Source organism: Scyliorhinus canicula, chromosome 6 (genome assembly GCF_902713615.1).
Source record: "Scyliorhinus canicula chromosome 6, sScyCan1.1, whole genome shotgun sequence".
NCBI lineage: Eukaryota > Metazoa > Chordata > Chondrichthyes > Carcharhiniformes > Scyliorhinidae > Scyliorhinus > Scyliorhinus canicula.
In genome coordinates, this window is record NC_052151.1 from 78,454,035 (window position 1) to 78,472,634 (window position 18,600).

Here is an 18,600-nt window from a genome sequence, read left to right on the forward strand (position 1 = left end):
GCTATGTCTGTGATTATTAACAGAAATGTGTATTGCAAAAGATTATTCAGACAGCAATGAAGCAGAAGACTATCCCCTTAAGGGGAAGATTTAGAAATGATGGTTATTCTGGCTTTACCAATACATACTGACACTTGTGTAGAAAAGGATTTTATTTGCCTGGTTCCTCACTGTCTCTGTGTTTAATAAAAGTCTCATGCAACATGACCATAGCAACTGGATAAACGTGAAAGCTGTACTCTGCAGTAATACCTAGATTAATGAATTCAGGAATAATCAATAGTTCCAGCTCAATATAGATTATGTGCAACCTTGCTCAGAGGAGTCTAATGTTAGAAAATTACTGAAGTGTCCAACAGGCAGAAGCACTGTAAAACAGCAGCCTCCACAGTGGTTTCCTTTGATCCTAAGGAATGAAAGGACAGGAGGATCAGCTCAGGCCTAAATGAGATTACGGATGGTTCAGGAGCTTATCTGGTCTAATGCTAACTAGTGTGGCTTTGCTCATCCAAGGGTTTTTGCAGCAGACACTCTTTATCATGTATCATCATTCTGCTTCACAGTGGCAGACACTAATCCCTCCTTCAGCCTCATCCAGTTAACAGCTTCTGGGCGAACTGGGCTGAGTGCAAACGGTGCTCTCCTCCTGGGTGTAGGATGTACCTGACATCCATTCACACTCAAGTATGTTTGATGTGGGAAGACAAGATAATAGGAAACATTAACCCTTTCCTGCTTAAATAACCCAAAAGTGAGCTGGCACAGACTGATCATTCTATCTGGCCTGAAGTGTACAGATTCCAGACAACTTCACTCAAAGATCGGCAATTCAATTCCTTAAATATAGGTGATCTTCACCACAGGAAGACTGCCACAGGCCAATGATGGAAATGTTGGCGTGAGCGAGAGCAAGATGGTAAATTGAAATGGCAAGTGACAGGAAGGTCAAAATCATGCTTGCGGACTGAGTTAAGGTGTTCTGCAAAGCGGTCACCCAGTCTGCGTTTAGTCTCCTAAATGTCGAAGAGACTACATTGTAAGCAGCAAAAATGGTAGACTAAATTGAAGTAAGTATAAGTGAAGCCCAATGCAAACTGGAAGAACAGCACCTTGTCTTCTGTGGGACTCGTATTTTACCTTCTAATAAGAATCGGTAGTCCGGTTGCTGGGAGGTGTCAAAATACAACTTTATTATTGTTAATTACTCACTTGAATACACTTGAATAAAAATTTAGAAATTAAATATCAAATAATACAGAAAAAAGTCAAGCACATGACAAAAAGCATTAAGCACAAAAGGAAATTACTTTAAGACAAACAAACAGATAGATGATTCAAGAATTCAGGAACAAAGACCTCGACCACTAGGTCTTACTTTTAAGGAAATTCTTATTTCTGGTTTAACCCATCATTTACTTTCATTGGATTCTAATTCTCAGCTGAGACTTCCTGATTTGTTCAAATGAATGTCTGTTACTTAGAGGATGATTTGTTAATCAAACATTGGCGAAGATCTAGCTGGAACTGATTAGTTAATTAGACAGAGAACAATACGTTCCCAGTGCTGAATACAGTGGTTAATTCATTATGTGAGACACTGACTGAGTTCCCACAGTCAAGACACTTTTAATGTTTAGCTTTTTCAACTATATGCATTCAACTAGCCCTATATGAATAAACCTATGAATATAACTAGACTCTATCACCTTCCAATTAGGCACTTTACAACCTTCTAGACTTAACATTAAGTTCAAGAACTTCAGACCATGAACCCTGTCCCCCATTTTGATTTTTTTTTCTCCTGACCCCTACCTCGCAGTCAGCTTGTAATTTGTTCTTATGTTTTGCTTTTAAGGAGCTCTGACCCTTGTTCCACTATTAATGCATTCTCCTATTGATCTTTAGTTCACTGTTAGCATCGTCCTTAGTCTTTAACACTCCCTTTGTCCTGTGTCCATGACATCTTGTTCAAATCTTTCTTCACCTCCAACCTATCCCTGACCTGCTGTTTTGTTCCACCTTTTCTCCCATATAAAATCCCTCACATTTCTACCTCTCTTCAGCTCTGAAGACGTCATACAGACTTCAAATGTTAACTCTGGCCAGAATTTTACGTTGCTTGGGGGCAGGCGCGTGCTCGACCTAAAATCACACCAGGCGACGTCGGGCACGTGACACGATTTTGGTTGGTGGGCGCGTGCGAGTCAGTAGCGCACCTGCCAACAATCAAGAAACCAATTTAAATTAATTAAACAGCAATTGATTGGGATGTTACGTGGCCCGTCTGCTTCGAGGGTTTGGGGGGGGGAACAATTGGCAAGGCGGCCGTTACATTTAAGCTGCAACCTCGATTCAGGCTGGGATGAAAGGTCAGGCCTTAAATAAAATTAACGAATATGTGCATGACTGTGCTGCTCAGATACTCGTGGCACAGATGTTCTGCGAATATATATATTTTACAGGTTAGCTGCTCCCTGAGACAGCACCACAGTGGATATCCCCCAGAGGGAGCACATTGGAATCACCAGCCCACATGCTTCCTTGTCTTAGCACCTGTCTTCCTCCCACCCTCCCCAGCAGCGCTCAGCCTTTCACAGAGCACATTTCACGCTGGACGGCGTTAATTGAACAACCGCCGTGATATCGCGTTAACGACGCCACCTCGAGCGGGATCGGATTTCCAATCCGTTCCCTCCCAGGCTGACTTCGGCACGACCCCTAACATAAAATTCAGACCTCTATTTCTGTCTCCACAGACACTGCCAGACCTGCTGAGTTTTCCCAGCATTTTCTGTTTTTATTCCAGATTTCTAGGTTCCGCAATATTTTGCTTTTGTTTTACCCAAAGTTTGTTTGACTGCCATTGAACTGCCTTAGTTTATCCATAGTTGTGACTGCGGTAGAAATGCAGGATTCCCCCTGCAAAATATTTGATTGAATAACAAAACTAATCCAGCAGAATGTTTTCATTGTTGTGTCTGCATGAACTGGCCATAATGTGTAATGGTTCAACTGGATTTATTTCTGATGTGTTATATTAGAATAGGCACATCTTGTTAACCAATGTCCTTTGTTTTTTCATGATACGTGGTTAACGTGAAGAAAGAATAATGAATTATACTCTGTTTCATGTCTTTCCATTCCCATTCGTTTCACCTAGTGATGCACGGAGGCAAACTCTTTTCCGTTCCCAGAGCTAGCAATTCCTGGAACTGGTTGCCACCAGAGTCTTGTAGCTTGTGGGGCACCACTCTGCATCAAGGGTGGCTGACCAGGACCCTCTCCCGCTCTTACCAACAGCATTCCCATATTCGGAATGTTTTGACACTCGACTTGTTTGACCTTGGGTGGGTCTTGAACCCAGAGCTTCTGCACCACGAGACCTCCTTCACACCTTTAGTGATCCCAAAATACTCTTTAAGCCAGAGCATTCACTGCTGTTATGTGGGGAAACATGTGACTGTATTAAAATGTATTAATGTAATAAAATTCTGAGTTCTGAATGTTTGGTAATTATACTAATCACACTAATTAAAATGCTTTTTTTTAATGTGGTTTCTGAATACAATCGGAGCCAGAATTGGTTAGAAATTGAGTTCAATTTGACTTGTACTGATCCATTGATTTAAAAATAAAATAAAGTGTGGGAGGGGCTGGAACTGTTTTGCCCAGAAACTCGTTTATTTCCTCCTATAGTATGGGGGTGTGAGGGATTTCCGAGGTCTTCCCAAAATGTGAGGAATGTTGGTGGTGTGGGTGTGACGCCTGCCTGTTTCTCATTGTGGGAGAGTCTAGGACAGAGGGCATAATCTAAGGGTAAGTGGTGGCCCATTTAAGACAGAGAGGAGGAGGAGTTTCTTCTCTCAGAGGGTAGTGAATATGTGGAATTCTTTTCCGCAGTGATTTGGAGGGGCTGGGTTGTTAAGTATGTTCAAGGCTGAGATAGACAGATTTTTAATAAGTAAGGGAATCGGGGCTTATGGGAACAAGGCAGGAAAGTGGAGTTGCGGAATATCATATCAGATCAGTCATCATCTCATTGAATGGCGAAGCAGACATGTATGGGCCGAACAGCCTACTTCTGCTTCTACATCTTATGGTCTGCACGGTTCAATTCCTGTACCAGCCTCCCCGAACAGGCGCCGGAATGTGGTGACTAGGGGCTTTTCACAGTAACTTCATTGAAGCCTACGCGTGACAATAAGCGATTTTTAGGGGCTGGTTTAGCTCACTGAGCTAAATCGCTGGCTTTTAAAGCAGACCAAGCAGGCCAGCAGCACGGTTCGATTCCCGAACCAGCCTCCCCGGACAGGCGCAGGAATGTGGTGACTAGGGGCTTTTCACAGTAACTTCATTGAAGCCTGCTCGTGACAATAAGCAATTTTCATTTTTTTTTATGCTGATGTCAGGAATCTCAGCTGAATAACACATCAAATGGGCCATGAGAGTCCATGGGTTAGCTGACGTGCCCCCTGATTTCCACCTGCTGTCTACCCCTTTTTTTCAGATAAGGACTAGCTGGCTGGCGATAAAAACAAAACCAACATTTTCTATCCCTTTAAACACAAAGACTAATACAACACAGGAACAGCCCCGTTGGCCCTCCAGACCTGTACCAGTCATGGTACCACCCTTGGCCAAAACCCTCAGCACTTCCTCGTACCATATCCCTCTGTACCCATTCTATCCATGTGTTTGTCGAGATGCCCTTTGAATGCCGTTAATGTTTCCACATTGCTTCCACAACCTCCCCTGGCAACGTGTTCCAGGCATTCACCACCCTCTGTTTAAAAAAAAACCTGCCTTGCACATCTACTCTAAACTTTGTTCCACGGACCTTAAACCTATGCCCCCTGGTGACTGACCCCTCCGCCCTGGGAAATCCACTCTATCCATACCTTTCATAATCTTGTAGACCTCTATCAGGTCATCCCTCAACCTCCGTCGTTCTAATGAAAACAGTCCGAGTCTATTCAGCCCCTCCGCATAGCTAGCATCCTCCAGACCAGGCAATATCCTGGTAAACCTTCACTGCACCCTCTCCAAAGCCTCCACATCCTTAATCTGAGAAATAATTCTGCAAATTTTTGTCGTCTCCTTGACAATAGTTCCCCCCCCCCCCCAAAGTTTCACATTGTTTATTCACAGTAAATCTGTCATTATACAAAACTGATTATTTCCCCACCATCTGAGCTCCCCTTGTTGCTGCAGAGTACATGGAGCCAGGCGGCTCACCCCTCTGGCTCTGTGACTCTGAAGAGCGTGGTGGCTGCCCTTGGCATGCAGCGAACTGCAGGGGTTCTGCTTGGACTTGTGCAAGAGTAGCCGTGGTCACTGCGACCTCTACCACAGATGCTAGCCCCGACAGAAGGGTGGGAGAAGCTGTGGAAAGTGAGGGTGCCGAATGCTGCTTGGAACCCTCATCCTCCTCCTCCATCTCATCAGCCCTGGGTGTGCTTTCAGCTGGTCTGCAGGGAGTCAGCTGTGGGCTGCAGCTGACATTATCTCCGTCCACCATTGTGCTACCAGTTTAAGTGAACCTGTTCTGGGGATGCAGCTGATTACATACTCCATGGAGATCAGCGTTCATGTTATGAATGGACTGGTCCAGTCTACAGTATGCCTTGTACCTTGTGCAGAATCTCACACTGGTGCTGCCGCATGTGGCTGTCCATGATGTTGGCCATTCTGTCCTGGAAAGCGCTCGAGCCAGAGACATGAGTGAGTTTATCTGTGCCATGACCAGCAGTGGCCCCAGCACTGATCCTTGTGGTATCCCACTAATAACGGCCTGCCATTCTGAGAATGATGCATTTATTCCTACTCTCGTTTTCTGTCTGCTAACCAATTCTCAATCCACTTTAGTATATTTCCCCAATCTCATTTGCTTGAATTTTGTTCATGAACCTCTTCTGTGAACCTTACCAGAAGCCTTCTGAAATTCCAAATGCACCACGCCCACTGGTTCTCCTTTATCTGTGCTACAATAAACACCGACAGCTTTGTCAAACCTTTCCTAAATCAGTATTGACTCTGCCCAATCATATCGATATTTTCTAACATATTGTACTCCTGTAAGGACAAATGCTGCTCATCAATGGGGTTTGAACTGACAGTGGTCAAACACATTTTACAGTATGAGCGGTCTTTCTACCAATTGCCTCATGTTTGCATTGGACAGGACACGCATGCGTCATGTGTGAACAACTACACTGGCATGCTGCTTAGTGACCTTCAATGGTGACCTCTGCTGTACAGAAGGACCTACTTACCTTGCCAGTCTGCAGAAGGGCGTTGAAGCCCTTGCTGCACAGCATCGAATTGTGCCTCTGTTCACCCGAGGCACTCACTATCACTGCAATCTCCAGCTATGCTGGTTTTATGTTTGTTCATGGGGCAGCGTTTCCTGCCCGCTGGGGTACAGAATGTCCCTCATGCTGCTCAGTGCACCAAGACCCCCATATCCTGGTCACTAAACTGGGGTGCACCCGATGCCGAACTCCCCATTGATGGTCCCCTCTGGGGCATTCTGTCATGGCAACAAACAAAGCAGATGACTCATTATGTGTGCTCACCTTGTGTGAAAAGTCACAATTCATGGATCCAGTTGGGTAATGGAGCGATTCTAATGAGTGAGACATTGGCTGGCTATTGGTGTGCCAGATGGGTGTTATCACTGTGGCTTTCTATCTGCCGGATAGATGCCATCACCGTGGTTTTCTGGGTGCCAGAAGGGTGTCATCTCCGTGGTTATTTGTGTGCTGGATGGGTGTCATCTTCGTGGTTATCTGTATGCGGATTGGTGTCACCAGCATGGTTATTTGTGTTGGATTGGTGTCGCCACGGCTGTCTGTGTGCCAGCTTTGTAAGAGTGGCCATGAGCCATTGGACCATGAGGTGTGTAGGAGCGTGGCAACAGTGTGAGGCGCCAGGTGGCTGGATGTGTCAGGACTTGACACATTTATTATATGTCTTCAGTGACGCGTGAGGACTAGAGGTGTTGCAATTAAAGGATGTGTGCAGAGCGCAGACCCTAAATTACGCTTCTGAGCACAATTGTTACAGAGTGCAGATACTGATAGGATAGCAGGTACAAGTGCCAAGGGCAGATCAATGCTCGGAGAGGCAGTCACATGTGAAATGGAGGCGGCCAGCAAGGGCTTTGCAACTTTCGTAGGCTGGGCTTATTCTGTGCCAACATTCGCACAGTTAAAAACCTATTGGCCATCAGATACCGTTAGGGAAAGGTTCACTATCATCGTGGCAGAGATGAATTCACAGGACTGGCTCAGCTGTCTCATCTGACCTCCCTCTCAGTAATGCCTTTATATTGGGGCTGCAATGTAATTTGGCCTGCCTCCATGTCTGAACAAGTATCCGACTCAACGAGGCCTAAAGTGTCGACGGGCCTAACTCTCTCCTGAACCTGACTTCCCCAGCATGAATAAAGGATGTGACGGCAGCTCCACAACGGAAGTGGGTTTACAGGGTCGGAAAAATTCCCAACTCCCAATGCCTATCCTGAAGAAGAAAATCCAGAACAACAAATCTCTGCCTGCATCATAGATCAGACCCCTCCCCATCCTTCACTATCCATCTGCTAAAGTCGCAGCTTCACGTCATCATGTTCCATGGGATTATTGATCATATCTTCCTGTATTCATCCACAAATCCTTCAATTTCTTCTTAAGTTGACCTAATAAATGTCATCTGATTGGGGGGTGAGGGGGTCACACCTTTAAGTGTAGTGACAAGTTAGCTGGGTGCACACATGCAGTAGTGAAATATAGATCAGTTATCATCAATTTGAGTATATTTAATTTGGATCTGATCAGGCTATCAACTACTACCAACTGAACAAATATTTTGGAAGTAAAAAACAATTAATTATAATTTGGCATAAATTAATATTATTAACGTGCAAGTTTCTCCTAACTTTCTGGGGAAATGTTGAACAAATTAAAAGTTAATTGACTATTATTCTCCCAGTTTGATTTCTCTAAAGGTTTCACTGTTGTTGGAGTTATCATTTGGTGTTTTTCAATTAGAGTAAGAAAGCGATTATTCCTGTCCTGGTTCTAGCCAAACACAAATCTTTGAAGGATGACAGAAGCAAGTTGAAAAGACTGCTGAGAAAGCATGTGGGAACCGTGGCTTTACGAGTAGAGGCTCAAAGTATAAAAGTAAAAAAGTTTAGGTGGACCATGGATAAACACTGGTTGGGCCTCAGTTTAATTCCAGTTGTGCCCAGTTCTGAGCACTGCTTCCTTCCGGAAGGTTATCATGGCCTTGAAGGGGCCATGGCCTCCCAAGTTGGGAGGAGCTGGGATTGTTCTGCTTAGAAAAGAGATGGTTAACTCCCTACCTGACAATGCTCTGGGTGTATCTACACCACATGGACTGAAGCGGCTCAAGAAGGCGGCTCAAAGGCTATCAGTGAGACCAACAAAGGCTGGTCTAGCCAGCGACACCCAATGTGCAAGAATAAAAGACCTAAATGTCACGACTCTGAAAGGTCTAAATGGCCAGAGGAACCTTCCTGCCCATATACACAAGGTAGCAGGCTAAGTTGATAAAGTAGTGTAAAAGCGTATGGATTTATTTAATCTATAAACCGAGGAATTCTCAGCTGGACTATTGGGGTCAGTTTTGGACTTCGCACTTCAAGAAAGATGTATAGGCCTCAGAAAGGAGACAGAGGAGATTTACCAGGATGTTACTATGGCTGAGTACCTTTACTTGGAGAAGGTTGGAAAAGTTACAACTGTTCTTAGAAAAGAGAAGATTAAGAGGGGACCGACCGCCTGTCCACTGCCTACAAAGCACAATTCAGGAGTGTGATGAAGTACTCTCCACTTGGCCAGCTCCAACCACACTTAAGAACTTCAACATCATCCAGGACAAAGCAGCCCACTTGATTGGCACATCATCAAACACTATTATTCCCTACATCACCGAAAAATGCAACTACGGTATGTAACATCTATATGATGCACTGGAGCAGCTGGCGATGTCTTCAATTGCACCTTCCAATACAGTGACCCCTATCTAGGGCTGAACAAGGCAGCATACCATCCTGCGATGGAAATATATCACTGTTCCTTCATTGTTGAGAGATCAAAATCCTGGAGCTGATTGCTTAACAGCACTATTACCACATGAACTACAGTGGTTCAATATAATAATAATATTTATTGTCACAAGTAGGCTTACATTAACACTGCAATGAAGTTACTGTGAAAAGCCCCTTGACGTCACACTCCGGTGCCTGTTTGGGTACAGAGAGGGAGAATTCAGACTATCCAAATTACCTAACAGCACGTCTTTTATGACTTGTGGGAGGAAACCAGAGCACCTGGAGGAAACCCACGCAGACACACGGGAGAGCATGCAGACTCCGCAAAGACAGTGAGGTGGCTTATTGCCTCCTGGAAGGTGATTAAGGATGAGCGATAAATACTGGCCTTGCCAGTGGCGCTTCCAGCCTGTGAAAGGATAATTTTAAAAAAAAATTAGAGAAAATCTGACCCTTCTGGCAAGAAGTCATAGGTTTGAAACTTTTGGCAAAGGTCTAGAGTGACAGTAGGATCTCTTTTGCCCAATGAGTGGTCAGGATCTGGGACACTCCAGCAGAAAAAGATGAAAGCTAATTATCAAAATAATTGGTCAGGTACTAGGGATGAAGAACTTGCATGGTTATGTGCAAAAGGCATAGATGTGGGATTGAGCATGGCTGCTCTTTCAAGGAACCTACACATGCATTGACTGGCCTCCTCCAGTAGCTTTCTACGATTCTGTGAAAAGAGGAGATTTTGCAGTGCTGGGAAAGTACAAGAGAGTAGAACTAATTGGTCAGCCCAAAGGGTGGCACATGCACAAATTGGCAAAAGTAGCCTCCCCTATGCTGTAAGATTCAATAGGCAGAGGTTTCCTACGGGCATCAGGATCCCGATAATGGGTCCAAATGGGTGTCCTGAGCCCTCACTTGCCGGCAGTAAGACAGGCTAAGAATCTATAAAGGACGGCAGGCAATCAGATGATTGCCGCTTTACCACCTCGGCAGCCTCACCATCGTGCTGCTAATGCAGGGGTGGACAGTGAGGCCATCTCTGCATTGGAGGCATCTGCGTTGCTCTGCACGTGAAATATTAAAAAGCTGTGACCCAGACCTGTAGTTGAGTGGCCATGGAGGGGATTGCAGACTTTGTTACGTGGAATCATGTATTAGTGGCACTCTTCTGATGTCCCCCACCACCGCCTTTCCTGGGACTGCCACAGGTTGGGGGAGCAAAGGGCACTCCAGCAAGCTGGCAGACCCCTAATGTGAAAGGGATGGGGGTAAGGAAGTGCTACTTTACTCCTGACAAAAATGCAGTACCTTTTGTAGCCACCTGGGGTGGCCACATCCCGATTCCAAAATGGATGCCCACAACGAATACAGGGAAAATTGGCCAGCCACAAGAAAACAAGCAGGTGCAAGGTTTCCTGTGTATTAAGATTTGCAGAACCCAGACAGAACCGAAACCAATAGCCATCTACATACTAATGAGCGATTCCCAGGAACAATTAGAAACATTGAATCAATCGAGACCAAACCAGACTCCGCGGCGCCAGCGGGAGCTAGGACAAAGGCAGGCCAACGGACACATAGGGCACGCCCAACGATCAGGGAACACCTCCAGTATTGGAGAAATCGATAAAAACAATTGGGACATGGTCCAATTAATTGGGACCAAGTCCGGGGACCGCCCACAAGGGCGCGAAATCCCTGGGGACTATAAAGTAGAGTCCCCAAGTTCAGTTCGCTCTCTTGGCAGCTCTCAAAGAACTCTTGACCGTAACTCTCAACAAGGAGAGACCTGCCTAGCAGCTGCACCAACCAAATAAGTCTCCAGTCAACGCACGCTACGAGATAGGCGCTCCTAGCTATTATTCCATACCAGCTTGAAGCCTGCAGACTCAGAACCGGACAAAGGCCATTGTTCCCCTGACCTGGTGGGCCATTTGAAAGCTAAGTATAGGCCTTTAGTTATAGTGATGGTCTAGTAAGTAGAGTTTTATGCATGAGTAGTGATTGACTGTGTATAATAAATGTGTTTTGATTTGAAACTTACTAACTTGCGTATTGAGTTATTCATCAGCACTTGGCTTTGAACCTCGTGGTGGTATCAGAAAAATACCTGGCGACTCGAGCAAATATTATTAAACAGAGGAATTATGTAAAAGCGACACTTAGCAACACCTTAAAAGAGACTTAGATTTGTAAACTAATTGTCCACATCTGTGGTCTGAGCAGTTGATCCATTTCTAATGTCCCCTCCCAAGCCTGTCGCTGCTGTAGGGAAAATTCAACTCGATGATTCTATTTTGCAACTCGACTGAAGTGAATTACTAAAAAAAAGGGTAAAGAAGTACATGAAAGTAGTTGGCAAGTTTTGGAACAGTGATTTACTTTGAGCTTTTTGAAAAACAAGTTCAAGAAGCATCATTAGTCCTTGCACTTTTGCAAAGGCATAAAATGTTTTCTCGTGAAGATGACCCCAAAGTACAGATTAACAGGTGTTTATGTACAATTGCTGACAGGAAAAGTTAAGTGAAGAGTGAAACAAACCCCGCTCTTTACATTAGCACAGTTCCCATCAAGGACTTGTGCCTATTGCATTGGCTGCCTGATTGGAACCTGATTGGCATCAACTTCTCCGCATAGGACACTTTAGTTGAGTGTGATCAGAAAAGAGTCTCATTCAATGACACAGTGGGTGAAGTCCTCTTTGAACTAGTGTCGAGAAGAGGAAACTGTTAGCCAGGATTTCCACTTGTGATCGCAAATGAGTGATAATACAAGAATATATAGCATTGGACTGCTTTTGGATTTGACTTCAGTGTTATTGTACCTAAAATTGCGTGGCCTGTCAACATTATCTTACGAAGAGCTGCTATTTAGGCAAAGTAACCAGCGAGCTGCCAATCGTCATTACCCACTGGCCCCAGCATTAATCCTGAGAGGAAGGGAAGTGTAAGCTAATTTGGGTAATAAAGTTGAGTATCTCTTGATTTATGTTGGAACAAAAATATTTCTGAAAGTTATGAGTAAGTGAGCACATTTATAACGCCGTGGTGAGTTTAGATAGAGACAGTTGTTCCTTTCTTTACCCCCATTGGAACTATTCAACAAATAAGATCAGGGGCGGAATTCTCCGCCAGGCCCGATGCCGTTGTGAAACCCGGAGAGGTTCACGACGGCGTTGGAGGCCGCTCCTGACCCCCTATTCTCCCCCTGCCGGGGGGCTAGGAGGGCCGTGCCATGAATCTCGGCCGCCGGGCCTTGTCGCTGGCGTCAAGGCCCGGTGCGCCGAGAATGAAACGGCCGACGCGCCTAATGACATCAGCTGCGCATGCGCGGGTTGGCCAGCTCCAACCCGCGCATGCGTGGCTGACGTCTTCCCTTCCGCTGCCCCGTAAGACGTGCCGGCTTGATCTTGCAGGGCGGCGGAGGGGAAAGAGTGCGTCCCGTTGAGACGCCAGTCCGACGATCAGTGGGCACCGATCGCGGGCCAGTCCCCTCCCGAGCACGGTCGTGGTGCTCACTCCCCTCTCCGCCCCCCACAAGCCACAAACCAGCTGCTGGCGCCATGTTCACGCCGGCAGCGACACGCCATTTTGGGGGCGGGGGGGGGGGGGAGAATCGCGGGGGTGCCAGAGCGGCCCATCCGCGATTCTCCCACCCAGCTTGGGAGCGGAGAATCGCGCCCCAGGTGTCTGAAGTGTAAGCTATTGTTTGTAATTGATCAGAAATGTGGCTTTTTCAAAGAGAAGGCCACAAACAATCGATTTGTAATTATAAAAGCTTGTTTGTCAATTTGTCTGTTTGTGTTGTATGGCAGCTTTCTCTCTTTAACAACATTGGAAGTGTGGCTGCCAAAATATACCCACTTAGGGGGCTCACACTGTGGAGCAGGCAGACTGCCCATAATTTCATTGAAATCACTGGATTGAATTCAGTCCCAACAGTAATGTGCAGCAGCAGCCTGAAGTTTCAAAGCATGGGAGCCATTCTTTCTAAATGTGCCTGGCCTCCGAGGTTCCCAGCAGTTTTGAAGGTCGTCCTATGGGTAGAAAATCATATTATACTGTATTCATATATCTCAGCTGCAACTCTACAACATTGTTTATGGAATTTAATAACTCAAATGCAATAATACTGTGTGAGCTTTAATGCAGAGTCCCAATTGACTTGACCAGAAGATAAATGGAAGGAGAACTAGTGGCACATTTCTACAGGTTGTTTTTAATAAGCATGTTATTTAGTTTATCAGCCTGCTGCTATAATATGTTCCAACCTACTCTTGCAGACAGATTTGTTAATGTCTCCTTTTCTACAGCAACATTGATTCCCTGCAGACATATCGGTATTAAACCTCTGGAAACTTGCAACTTGAAATTAGATTAAGCAGCAGAAACACTAGTCTTGAAATGGGAGAAAATTGAGTGTGTTATTGAATTCATGCCACATTGTTTCAAAATGAGATATAGTATTATATAATGGGACTGTTTCTTTACAACAGGCAACCAAACATAGCTCTTGATTGTTGAATTTGATTGGTGAACAGTCTCACTTGAGAGGGCATTGGTGTCAGCCCTGTTGTGATTATTGTATTTTTAAAAAAGTTGTAACAGTGAGGTTTTTTCGTACATTTGGCTTTTAGCTTCAGTAGAAAGGAGGGCAATATCACTGCCCTTCAATGAAGCGCATGCAAACGAAATGTATTGGATCTTATTTCAAAATTTGAACAACATGTTAAATTTTGGCTTTTCAAAAAGATATTTGAAACATAATTCGAAACATAACTCAGATAGAGCAAGTGTTTTTTCTTTCCCCTGGATTTGTTTTAATGTACCCATACATATGAACACAGAAGATACTTAGTTTTAATTATTGCTATGCAGACATGCAAGTCAAACATATTGAGGAAATGAAGTAGTTTAATTGATATTGAAGTGCACCTTTGTTCATTTAAATTCTCTTTAGTACTGCAGCAACATTTCTATAGACAAATTATGAACATAATAATTCCAGGTGTTCATTATTGGTGTATTGGGGAAGATTACTTTCATCACACTGAGATGAAGTAATGTGCGCAATTGGAATAAATGAAGGCTCTGTAAAAACAGTGGCACCATTGTATTCCAGATGTGTGCAGAGAGCACAAGGAAAACATCTTTCCCAGCATTTTGCAGAGGTGATGATGCCCCTTTCCAAGTTTTAATTTTATTGATGCAAGATGTTGTCTGTTCTGTGGGCCTGACATTTCCTGAGGGATCAAATTTTGTTTCCGCATTTAGATTGCCCATTTTTGCCAAGATCTCACTGATTTCCCAAACCCGTCCCGTGTGAACTCCCAACTCCTCCAATTCTCTGCCACCCGGGGAACTGAAACAACAGGTTCACAAGGGCACATGGAGCAAACAAAGCCAGATTCTCAATTGAGCAAATGTCCCATCCAGCAGCCCCTTCCCTTGCACTCTCCCCTAACATGGTCGGGATTTTCTGGTTGTTTCCTCCAACAGGGTATTCCGGTTCCGCTGAGGGCGACCCTGCCCCGCGCTCTCCGGTGGCGGGGGTTGTGAACAATGGGAAACCCCGGTGGAGAGCGGCGGGACCGTCAAGATCCCACCCCCAGCCAAAACCAGGCTGTGGCCGCAAAACACGCTGCAGGCGGATCGGAAAATCCCGCCTAGAATCACTAGCTTTACTGAGAATCGTTTCTTGTGTTTGCTTCTGCTGTTTGGTTCTATGGAATGGCTCAGCGCATAGCAAGGTGCAGTGACCAAGCTCAAATGTAAATGCGCACATAGGATAAAGATATTTAATTGAAGCAGAAAGTGATTTTCTGCCTTGCTTCCCCAAATGGGATTCCTTTATTTTTGACGATTTCTATCTAATGTACTGGACTTGTCAAATATGTGCGACTTTAATTTTCTTCTGGCGTACCTTTTCACAATGATTCAGGAGGCATCACAACAGTTAGTCATTATGGAAATGCCATGGCACTGCCAGTTTTATGTAGGCCAATAATTGGGCTATTCTTCCACCCCCTTGCTAGTAAAAAAGCCATGCATTATAATTGGGACAATTTTCTCTGCAATATGTATTAGCTGTCACACATGTGGATCATATACAGCTGTATACAGTAAACGCAATGTATGAGAAAACAATGCCATCAAAGAACAATCTCAAAGAAAACAACGTATCAGCAGGTGGGTGCCGCAAATGTATGAGTGGTCCTGGAGTACAGATTAGGTATGAAACTGATCTGAGAGCTGCACAAAATAGAATTCATAATATATATTTAAATATATCCTTAAATGTAAATGGTTTTTATTAATCCAAAAATTTGGAAGATGCCATACTGTCTGCTACTGTGTATTCAATGTAATTTTATGTAAATAAAAATTATCCCGCAATTCATATAAACCAACTCCAAATCCAGATGTAGACTTAGTCGCAAAGAGCTGGAGCACTTAACTCCTTGATTACATCGTAGCCTTATAATCATCCATGGTATATTATGCAAAATCCCAAACTATACGGATATTGGAATTATATGGTTACTTGGTATTCCTATTTTAATGTAAAGAATAGGGATTGTGTTTGGTGCATGAGTTGAATGTTCTCTATGTGTAACTCGGGTGTGGGAGGAGAGATGGTAGCTTAGTGGTGATGTCACCAGGCTAGTAATCCAGAGGTCCAGGCTAAAGCTCTGGATGCATGGGTTCAAATCCCACCGCATGGGAATTTAAATTCAATTAATAAATCTAGAAATTGAAAAGCTAGTCTCCATAATGGTGACCATGACAACTGTCATTAATTGTTTGATTCACTGATGTTCTTTCGGGAAATCTGCCGTCCTTACCTGGTTCTGCCTGTGTGTGACGCCAGACCCAATGTGGTTGATTTTTTATTGCCCTGTGAAATGGCCGAACAGGGCGCTCAGTTCAAGCGCAATTTGGCATGGGGAACAAATGCTGGCCTTGTCAGTGAGGCCTATACCCCATGAAATAATTTTTTAACAATGTATTCTATCCTGTAACGGAAAGTATTTATATTACATACAATCAGGCTGAGGAGATGCAAACATCCAGAATGAAAATGAGTGACAGTGTATTTGTCAACTCCATGAGCAAATTTGTTTCAGTTTGTAACGTTATGTGGTATATTTAGAAGTATGACAACTGTCTACTGTCTCTCGATTCAATACCTGGAAATGTACAAGGTAAAATGTGTCTTAATTTCTTGTTCAGAGAGAGAGAGAGCAATTAAAGAACCATTTCTCTCCAAACCCCCCCCCCCCCGCCCCAACTCAATAAATGATTCAGAATTGAACATGTAAGAGGAGACACTCAGTCACTTAAACATAGTCCCAAAGGGACTTGGTAGGCAGGTTTGCTGTGTGATATAAGTTTTGGTATGGGTACATTTTAGTATATGTATTAATGAAGATTCATTAGTGTATTAGGAGTGCACAACGGTTTTAAAGAAAATCTAAATGTAGAACAGTTCCATGGTATGTAAAATCTGGCTTGCGAGTATTCAGTTGACTGAAATTTATACAGCTAGTGCCGCGAGAAACTGTTTTATTTCAATTTATATTCATTTTACTGAATTGACTATTTCAAACAGCATTCAAAATAACTGCTTGAATGTCATCACTTATCCCTTTGAGTTCAGTTTTACAATCTCTTCTATTCTCGATTCTCCACCATTGAAAGTTTGGCGATTACTTTCTGAGTCATCCTCAGACCAGGCTCCACTTGTCTTTTGTCACTGCCTCTTGCCCTCGCCGCAGGAGGTGCTGCTTCTCAGTGCTTCAGTTCTTGATTGCAGCTGATGTGTGATTTGAGGAGGAAAATGGAACAATGAACATTGAAGGAACAGAAAAACTGCAAGAAAACCCTAACCAGTGAACGAGTGGGGGGGGGGGGGGGGGGCTAGAAATGAGCGAAAAGGTACAATGGGCGAGTGGGGGAATAAAATGTGCATTTTTTTTTCATGGGGCTCCCATCAGTTATTGAGCATGAAATTATGTCCAGTGAGAACTTAACATTCCGTGCAGGGTTCAACATTATTTTTTCCTGTTCGTCTCTCCTCAGGAGTGTGCACAAGCGCTCAATCCAACTCCTTCAGCAGCCTCGTGTACCTTCACACAGCATTCCAGTTCCATTAGTTGCCAAAGAGCGCCACCTAGCGATCGCCACCGCTCTCTGGAGGAACTTTTTCCCTTTTGTGAAGAGCCAGAGACTGTCGCAGACGCCTTCTTCACAGATAGCTGATATTGCTGCAGGTCAGTCCGACTCTCGTTCCGGTTCTCAGCATTTGAAAACTGCCTGAAGCCCACACAAAACAGTATGAGAGGGCACAAAAGGTTCTTGTTCCTGCCAGAATTCGGCAGGAGGTCAGGCACCGAATGTAGCATCATCATCATCATGGTTTTTTTCTGGCGGAGATCCTCCCAGTTTGGGCCTGGGCCATGTTCATTGTAAAGCCACCTTGTACCTACAAGCACAACTTCTGTAATGAGGGAACAGAAACTTTGCGGTCGCCATAAATAATTGATTAAATTGACTTGGAATCGTGTCAGTTGTGAACCTTCTGCTGAGGGTGTGTGAATAGATGTTTAAATTGGCAGGCGATAGAATCATACAACACAGAAAAGGCCCTTCGGCCCATCACGTCTGTGCAAGTCAAAAACAATCACCTAAGTATTCTAATCCCATTTTCCAGCACTTGTCCCATAGCCGTGTATGCCTTGTAACCGCAAGTGCACATCTAAATACTTCTTAAATGTTATGAGGGTCTCTGCCACCACCCTTTCAGGCAGCGAATTCCAAACTCCCACCAATCCTCTGGGTAAAATAGTTTTTCCTCGCATCCCCTCTAATAAGAGCAGCACGGTAGCATTGTGGATAGCACAGTCGCTTAACAGCTGCAGGGTCCCAGGTTCGATTCCGGCTTGGGTCACTGTCTGTGTGGAGTCTGCACATCCTCCCCGTGTGTGCGTGGGTTTCCTCCGGGTGCTCCGGTTTCCTCCCGCAGTCCAAAGATGTGCAGGTTAGGTGGATTGGCCATGATAAATTGCCCTTAGTGTCCCAAATTGCCCTTAGTGTTGAGTGGGGTTACTGGGTTATGGGGATAGGGTGGAGGTATTAACCTTGGGTAGGGTGCTCTTTCCAGGAGCCGGTGCAGACTCGATGGGCCGAATGGCCTCCTTCTGCATTGTAAATTCTATGATTCTAAACCTCCTGCACCTTACCTGACATCTATGTTCCCTGGGCATTGATCCCTCCACCACATGGAAATGTTTCTTCCTGTCTACTCTATGCCCCTCATAATTTTATACATCTCAATCAGTCTCAATCTCCTCAGCCCCAAGGAAATCAACCCAAGCCTATACAATCTCTCTTCATACCTAACCCTCTCCAGCCCAGGCAACATCCTGATAAATCTCAGCAGGTCTGACAGCATCTGTGGAGAGATTCCTTGTTCCAGCCCTACTCCGGCCCCATCCTACAACTCACTTATAGGTACATCAACGACTGTTT

General features: G+C 44.6%; 1 protein-coding gene across 3 annotated transcripts in view; it reads left to right on the top strand.

Moving 5' to 3' along the window:
- The window catches only part of mms22l (MMS22-like, DNA repair protein), a 214,926-nt gene that overhangs the window by 144,678 nt on the left and 51,648 nt on the right, over positions 1–18,600 (top strand). For all 3 annotated transcript variants that reach the window (XR_005460951.1, XM_038799546.1, XM_038799545.1), the window contains exon 15: positions 17,152–17,342. Coding sequence is in view for 2 of the 3 variants with exons in the window: in XM_038799546.1 (XP_038655474.1) it covers positions 17,152–17,342 (191 nt within the window). In the remaining variant the exon portion in view is untranslated. The remainder of the gene's footprint in view (positions 1–17,151; positions 17,343–18,600) is intronic.